We start from the raw sequence: 9,089 nt of genomic DNA on the forward strand, positions 1-9,089 counted from the left end.
CCTGTGCCACACTGCCACTCACCTTAATTTGCTTCCAGCATTAGTTTTCTTCCATTGGAGCCTTCTTTCTTAGCAATGGGAGATGAGGTGATTCTGTTGAATTTCCTTATGGAATGAGGATCCGGATTGCACTAGAGGAAATGGGCATCAAATATGAGAATAGAGAAGAGGATTTTAGCAACAAGAGCCCTTTGCTACTACGAGCGAACCCAGTTCATAAGATGATTAATAGTAGTTTGATAGAAAAAAATAAAAAGATAACATTATATGAATAACACAAGTCTTTGCTTTTTCTACGTTTTCTTTCTTTTCAATGTCAAAGACGATAATATTCAATATATAGTAATGGGAAAAATAATTAGATACCTTAATCTTCAATAGAGAAGATGTATTAGTGTCTAGTAAACCACATAAATGACTGACCCAACCCACACAACCATAGAGGAAAAGTACACAAGACCTTACAACAACATATTTAACATGAAAATATTATTTAATGGGTTGATTTATTGAAATCTTCTATTTCGATTCAAGTGTCTTCTGCAGTTCCACAATAAGACCATACACCTTCTTAGCATCAGGAAGAGTATTGGACACAGTCTCTCTCTCCATGCATCTCTTGACCCAAGCCATGAGTTTAGGACACTCTTCTTCCATTTTGAAGTTCCCATATGTCTCATAAGTATAAAACCAACTAGAGAAAGTGATCAAACAAAGATCAACAAAGCCAAACGTGTCATCCCCATAAAAGGGTTTGTCAGTTAGTGTCTCTTCTAATTGCTTAAAGATAGAGATCAACTCCTTCTTCCCTTCTTCATGCTCTTCTCCTTTAGAAAGCCACATTTTCTTCCAAGTATCATAAATCTATATGTTGAATACCACAAACTATTATTATTGATAATAAAAACAAAAATTATCATATAAAATATAAAAATTAATCTAAAACTCCTCCACCAATATATATATATATATATATATACACCAAAAAAATCAAATATTCTCGTTAGAAACAGGGCATTTGATTTAAAGTGCAGCAAAATTATTTTAGAAAAATTAAATTTGAACTGTTGAATATAATTGAAAATACTGTTCAATTTAACCTTAACTACAAATTATACATTAAAATATGTATCACGGAGAAAGAAATTAATTTTGTGTTGGGCTGTATGGTTAGTATCCAACCATAATTGCTTGAATAAAAAGAATTGTTTAATTTCAATTAAACTAAGTTGTTTCTTCAAAACATTTGACTAATTGTATAATATAAAAGCACTTCTGACTAAGAGCGAAAACAATATGTAACTTTTAATTAATTTCATATGTAAATTTTCAAATAAAAATATTCATATATAAATCACCTTGTGTCAAAGTTTATACTTAATTTCACTTAAATTTATAAAACTGAGTTTACCTAAAATCTAATTTGAAAACCCTTAAGGAAACACATTACCAACCTGTTTGGAAACATTGACAAGGGTAAGAAATGGCTTATATGATATAGAAACTATGAGCACATTTGGTTTGCAATTGTAAAATTACGGCATAAGTAATTTTTCTAACAAATCAAGATGCCTCATTATTTTTTCCATTCATTTTGTTTTTATCCTTTAGATGTGCATTGGAACGCATGTGGTAACATTTCAAACTGGAAATCAAACATGCACTATAATTACGGCGAAAAACTATATTTGGAAATGGAACCCAACATGTTATAATCCAGAATTAACCTTCAAATTTTGAAATGAACCTTCCAAAGTTGAGAAGTAAAAGAAAGAAAAAATAGTAGAAGTTAATCACATGACAACACATTAAAACACGTACCTTTTTGTCAATGTAGTCCACCCAGAATCTGGCTTGAGATCTCTTGTAAGGATCGGAGGGCATGAGTGGAGACTTGTCATTCCAGACCTCATCAATGTACTGCACTATTATTGCAGATTCACAAATGGGTTTGCCATTATGGATCAAAACAGGAATCTTCTTGTGAATTGGGTTCATCTGCAAAAGCAAAGGACTCCTGTTCATGAGATTCTCTTCCTTGTATTCATACCTAACACCCTTTTCAGCCAATGCAATCCTAGCCCTCATACCATACATGCTAGCCCATGTATCCAACAGAACTACCTCGTCCGACATCGCAGATCAATTCACAAGATCACCAAAATCCAACTCAAGTTTGTGAATTAACTAGCTAGATGCTGTGGACTAGCAGAAATCGTCGCCTCATTTATAGTCACATAGAACCTTCTACATTGTAGATTCTTTTCAAATGTTTAACTGTTGAGACGACTATTGAAGAACTTTATGTATATTATTACGTTTGCACTTACGTGGTTTCTTCCAATGGGTCCTACGTGTACATATTATTTATTTTTACTTTTTTGTAATACAAACAACTTTAAACAATAAATCTCTACAATAGTCTAACTCTCTTTAATTACTTCTAATGAGAGTCTGACCAATAATATTTTTATCTAAAAATAATGTTTGAGTGACAAGCAACTTAAAATAATTATATATGTTATTTTTATTAATTTAATAATGTAAAGCAATTGCAATGTCTACAAAGGCAGTTACTTTGGTAGCAAATTGCTTCCAATAGCTAGTAGCTTCCAATGCTTTACCAACAAGGGTGTGTGTGAAAATACATTCAAATCACGTTCAACGGGAAAATGTCATATTTTCTAATGCAACAATGCTAATTAAAGCAACTGGGTATTGCTTATCCATTGCGTTACTTTCAACGCTTTCGAATACACATACACACCAAGTTGTTTGTCTATGTAAAATTACTTTTGGAGTTCTTAAGTAAAGGGGAAAAAACATTATTAAGAAAGAAGACTAGTAAAAAGAATCAGTCCAATTGTTCTACTTTCCTTTTGAGAAATTATATTTGTAGAATGTTTAATACAACAAAAAGAAAGATAAGAATAAAAGAGTAGAATAGAAAAGAAGGAATCAATCCAATTGTTCTACTTTCCTTTTGAGAAATTATATTTGTAAAACTTTTAATACAACAAAAAGAAAGATAAGAATAAAAGAGTAGAATAGAAAAGAAGGAATCAGTCCAATTGTTCTACTTTCCTTTTGAGAAATTATATTTGTACAATTTTTAATACAACAACAAGAAAGATAAGAATAAAAGAGTAGAATAGAAAAGAAAGAATCAGTCCAATTGTTCTGCTTTCCTTTAGAGAAATTATATTTGTACAATTTTTAACACAACAAAAAGAAAGATAAGAATAAAAGAGATAAACAGAAACAAAGAAAAAAAAAGTGTTATATAAGTAATATAAGTATATAACTATCTTTTTCTGTTTTTTTTCAATGTTCACCGATGACCCGAACACTAGTGACAAGAATTTTTCTGATTCGCACTGTATTATTCTAAACGTTGAATTTCCTCTTAAACCCATGATTTTACTTGTTATTCAGATTTATTGATTAATTCTCTACTAATTGATCTAGACAATATAGGTGCCACAATTTACTTCATAAACAAGGTTGCTAGTTCAAGTTCATGATGGTCCAACTCGCCAAGAAAAAAAAGAGAGGAAATTAACTTTCTCTATGAATTTGTTCGCAATAACTTTGGTAGGGGACTTTTTGTTTTACATTGTGATTTCAAGTATTAAAAGAGATAATTAATTAGCCATCGTTTTTCTATGATAACCAACCACATTTCCATGCACGTTTAAGGAGAAAGTAGTTTCATGCGTGTTAGACATAGAAAACAACTTTAAATCACTCATCCATATTCAAATTTTACCTCCAGGATGATCTTCCTGGACCTGGGCCAATTCAGGTAGTAATTATTTTAGTCCCAAAAACTAGCCAGTAACTATTAGATGCCTTGATAAAATGAGATTTTATTGATCACAAGTGCATGCACGACATAAAATCCCTCATCTTAATCTTGTACACAAAATAAAAGTACACTAGGCCTTTTTAACATGAAAATATTTATTGGGTTGATCCACAAATTAACTTTCTCTGTTTCGAATCAAGTTCCTTCTTCATTTCCACAACTTCATCATACACCTCCTTCCCATCAGGAAGAATTTTGGACAGTCTCTCTCTGCATGCATCTTTTAGCCCAAGCCACGATTTTAGGACACTCTCCTTCCATTTCAAAGTTGCCATATATGTCTCGAAAGTATAAAACCAAACGTGTCACCTCCGTAAGAAGGTTTGACACTCAATGTCTCTTCTAGCTGCTTAAAGACAGAGATCAACTCCTTCCCTCCCTCGTGCTCTTCTCCTTTAGAAAGCCACATTTTATTCCAAGTAAGATATGTTAGAATAAATGTAATGTGATTCCAAGTAAGATATGTTAGAATAAATGTAATGTGATTCCAAGTAAGATATGTTAGAATAAATGTAACGTGAGAGGCATGTGACTTGGGTAGGAATTAATAATTAATAATTAATAATTAAATTGTAATTAGATTCAAAAAGAGAAGTTTCTAAAGATAATTAATGAGAGTAATGGTTATATAAGGTCTTCTTCCTAACACGAAAATGTTCTTTCTAATTTTCGACCATCACAAACTTAAAGAGACAGAAAGAATAATTAAGGGAGTGAAATATTTGTTTATTTTCTTTTTCAAGAAATCAAAATGCACCTGAAGAGAAGTCTTGTTATTAAGAAAGATACGTATTGTTTATCTATTATTGGTGTTTCAATATCACGTTGATTTCCTATAATTGTTAATCTAAAAAATCCTTAAAAGATTTGCATGTGATATCAGAGTCTAGGTTATAAAATTTATGATTTTATAAGAATAATTTATTTTTTCTCAATTATGAATGAACCTTGATAATGAAATTTAAGAATTTTATTTTGTCCGCTATTGTATACGATATTTTATTATTGTTGAATTTTCGAAACGAGCGTACAAAGTGGTGTTGTTACATTGGGTGAACGAAAGCTTTTGGCTGCCACAACCCTTTCTCCTTTTGCCATATACATGAACGACAAAAGAAAAAAGATTCTTTTTAATTTTTTAGTTGAAAATCTTTGCATATTAAAGTGTTGTCTTCCAATTATGGAGAAAGAAAGAAAGACCTCTCAGCCGGCATGTACGTCCATTCAAGGAATTCTTAGAATTGCTATTCTCAACCCCTTTTTGTTATTCTCAATCTCACATGCTCATTTTTTTTCCTGAATATTATTGTTGAATATCATTAAAGGATTGAAAGTTTATGTCCTGAAATTAAATTAATGTGAATGCTTTAAAATTATCGATAGCAATAAATATGTATATGCTATACATTTTCTTCAATGTGATTGAATTTCTATTATTTTATTGGTTATAATGTGAATGTATGGTATTTATTTGGCCGGGAATGAAATTAATAAAATGACTATAAATTGTTAATAGCAATAAAGATGTGTAGGTCATGTATTTGATTGGAATTAAATGTATGATGAATTTTCTAGTCACCAAACTGGATAAATTTATAAGGTTATTTAATTTCAAATTAATGATTATTTCAATTACTCATAAAATAATGGATGCTAAATTATATGATTATTGGTTTATGGGTACATTGAAATTCATTGTTATAAGGTATTTATGGATCACCCAAAGGTTGTTTAGTTGTTCTTATATTTAATGAATATAATTGTATGCGATTTGTGTGTATCATTAGTTTTGTTTATATACCCAAAGGTAATAGGTACTATTAATGGGTGCAAATTTAATTGTCAAATAATATTAAGAATTTTATTAGGATCATCATGTTTGTATGTTGTGTGTTAATGTATCACCCAAAGGAGAACATCAATATACATTGATTGTTATCTGAATGAATTATATGTATGACATGTGTTTTATGTCTCAAAATGTTTATGTGAATTTTTATTATGTCGTACCTATTCCCAATTCATTAAACTATCATGTATCATATGTGTCAATTTTCAATGGGCTTAACTTTTCTGATAGGAACGAGCAATTCCAATTTCATCTCGGTGTTTTGGATCTTGATCTTGCTATATTGAGCATGTTAAAACAATATTAAAACACACACTTGGGATAATAAAAATTGAGTGAAATTATTTAATTATAACATAATTTCTTTGTTTATTTAATTTACCTTTTTAAGATTTAAATGTCATTTGAGAATGTTTTAACTAAAAATAAATTTCATCTAATTTTGTTTGAAATTGAAGAAAAAAAAATTATAATAATGTTAATTTTTTGAATTGATACTTGACTATTCGATTAATTTCATATAAAATTATTTTATCTTTTCGTTTAACTTAAATTATTTTAAAAAATATATTAATTTATTTAGTTACATAAATTTCATTTTTATTTTTATTATGATTACTCTTATTTTAAATTAAATTAGTTTCAAAAATAGCTTGTTCATTAAATATTTTTTTAACAAATGTGATAAGAAATTAAACTTTATTAAAGTATATTAGTTGAAATAAATATAAAACTTTTACGTAATATCACATCATAGGAATATATATATATATCAAATAAAGATCCAGATTTATTGATTCTAGTAATTGATAGAAAATTTTTCTAGTTCAAGTTCAAGATGGTCCTACTCTCCAAAAGAAAAAAAAAATAGAGAACACTTTCTCTAGTAAATTGTTCGCACTAACTTTGGACAAGAACTTTTTTTACATTGCGATTTCATATTTTTTTATCCCAATTAGACAAAAACAAATATCAATTTCCTCAACTAGTCAGGGTTCTACTTTTAAATAGTTTAATGAAATTTTAATTTATAATATTTAATTAATAATACAATTAATTGTTTTTAAAGAATATATATAATAATATAATTTTAAAAGAAATAATATTACATAGTAATATTAAAAAATATATTTTAAAATTAAAATTTATCCTAATGAAATGTATTAGGTATAGATGTTTTATTTACATTTTAGTTATTAAATTTAATTTGTAGAAAATTTTATTTCATTTATTATTGGTAGAATAATAAAAATTAGTGTAAAGTTAAATTACCAAACGGTGATTTTTTTATACAAAATATTTGTAAAAGACAGTTATTGAAATGTCATTGCATTTTTTATTATTAAAAGTTTGTGAATTACAATCTACTAAACATGAATTCATTGTAACTTTCATGCTCAATGAATAGTAATAGCTTTGGATTCTTGCGATGGAGATCATTAATACGAATCGGTGAAATGTTGGTCACTCCTTTGTCCAGCACGAAAAGATGAATATGTGAAAATTTTGACACACATGAACCGTAACAAATTCTGAACTCGCAAAATCTCGGCCTTCGACATGGATCGGTGAAATCCTGGCTAGACCTTTCTTGGTCATAAAAAAGATGAATTGTTGCAACTTTGGTGCTTAACAAACAACGATTCGACTTTTCTGTTGTCCCTTTCTTTATTGTCCTTGTGTTATCTTTTAAAAATCACACAGTTCTAAAATTAAATCACAAAATTAAATATTAACACAACTACATAAACAACACATAGAGAAATGATAATAGAGAAAGAGAAGCCAATTTCCAATAAACAATGACAAGTTTTAATTTCCGCAATCTCAGAGGTTGAAGCGGATAGATGAATTTGTAATGTTATGTGTGTTGTTTAAAGACAATGTGTTTGTGTTTCTTAACTGTTATTGTTGTCATATGTTATTTTTAGATTATAATTTCTCCTATTTGTGTTGTCGTTCATGTTTGTTATTTTAAGCTATCATTTCATGTATCTCGATTACTGTTTTTCTTATTTTTACATTGTATATTCTTTCTGTGCTTGTTTTTTATTTATCAAATAATTATTATTTAACTTCAATTACAATGTATCATTCATTAAAAAATATTAACATATTAATAATTGTTTTTACAATTTAATTATATTATATGTGAATATTTAACAATTATACTAATTAATTATATTATTTAAATGTATTAATAATTATTATTCTATTTGCATTATTAAAAATTTGAAACAAAATTTATAAACAATAAAAATGAAATGAGAAAAAACTTTTAAAATTCGGATTTTGGGTCCCGAATTGTAAGAGGGGTGTAAAAAGAAATTTGCAAAATAAGTTGATAATTTGAGCGTGCACAGTAAATGTGTCTACTTACATAAGTAAAGTAAACCTTGGCTAGTTGAGAAAATTGCCTTTTGTTTTTGTCTAGATGAGAAAAAAAATCTGCAATTTCAAATATTTAAAGACGCTATAAGCTAACTGTAGTTTCGTGTAATAATAATTATCCACTTTTCTCGAAATGACAATAGTAAGATATTCCTAAAAAGTATAGCAAATTCTATTAACACAAGTTTGAACATACCATTTATGAATCTAACTCCGTGATAACCATTAAGATGATTGTTGATAGGGTTTATTCTTATATACCTTTTTGTCAATCCAAAAATCACAATTAGAATATATATTTTTAATTGATTAGATAGTTATGAAGGCTTATATCGCTTAATAGTTGAAGTTAATGATAGTTTATGTATATCCTCCTCACTTAACTCACTCAGATGTCATTTAATAAAAGAAAAAATTGTGACAAGCTTCCAAGTACTTAAAGCAGACAATACTTCAAATGGTGTTCCTAACAATATCTTTAAATTTGAAGTCGAAATATTGATATTAGAAAAAGAATCTAGATCATTATTGTCTCTTAGCCTTGACTACGTGGCTTGTTCCCGTAGTCATAAAATCCCAAATCACTTTGGAATTGAGGCCAATGATAATGTATATAAGGCATAGATTCTCTATGACACAGCAATCATGTATAGTCCCTACAACAACATATTAGCCTTTCATAATTAACATACAAATATATTTTTATACTCTTATTTTTAATAACCATTAGATTTAAATTCAATGATCAAAATCACGGCCGCAGGAGCAACATGGCTACAGACAATTCACGGCAAATTTACCTAAGGGGTCTTATTTTAAAAACTATTTACGTCTGAGGGTTTGTTTTAAAAGTAATGACGGAGGGGGTCGGTTTTTAGGAGGAAAACGCCATTGCCACTGGCGGCAAGGCTCAACCCGCCATTGCCAGTGGCGGCAAAGCAGGAGAGAGGGGTGTATCGCCCCTGGTAGTGGCGACATAGG

General features: G+C 28.9%; 1 protein-coding gene across 1 annotated transcript; it reads right to left on the reverse strand.

The window, feature by feature from the left end:
- Window positions 1-219: 219 nt before the first annotated feature.
- On the reverse strand, window positions 220-2,241 carry LOC114386393 (glutathione S-transferase 3). The gene is made up of 2 exons (XM_028346396.1): window positions 1,822-2,241; window positions 220-864 (listed from the first exon to the last, which is right to left on the reverse strand). Exons 1-2 carry the CDS (start codon window positions 2,134-2,136, stop codon window positions 520-522), a joined length of 660 nt encoding a protein of 219 aa, XP_028202197.1. The 5' UTR covers window positions 2,137-2,241; the 3' UTR covers window positions 220-519.
- Between the last annotated feature and the right edge of the window lie 6,848 nt (window positions 2,242-9,089).

Source organism: Glycine soja, chromosome 15, assembly GCF_004193775.1.
Source record: "Glycine soja cultivar W05 chromosome 15, ASM419377v2, whole genome shotgun sequence".
NCBI lineage: Eukaryota > Viridiplantae > Streptophyta > Magnoliopsida > Fabales > Fabaceae > Glycine > Glycine soja.

What these genes read in the sequence shown, in the direction of transcription:
- LOC114386393 (XM_028346396.1), bottom strand. Translation starts at nt 2,136, where the DNA reads ATGTCGGACGAGGTAGTTCTGTTGGATACATGGGCTAGCATGTATGGT. An exon ending in TGGACTACATTGACAAAAAG is followed by an intron (nt 865 to 1,821) that starts GTACGTGTTTTA and finishes TTCAACATATAG; the next exon opens with ATTTATGATACTTGGAAGAA.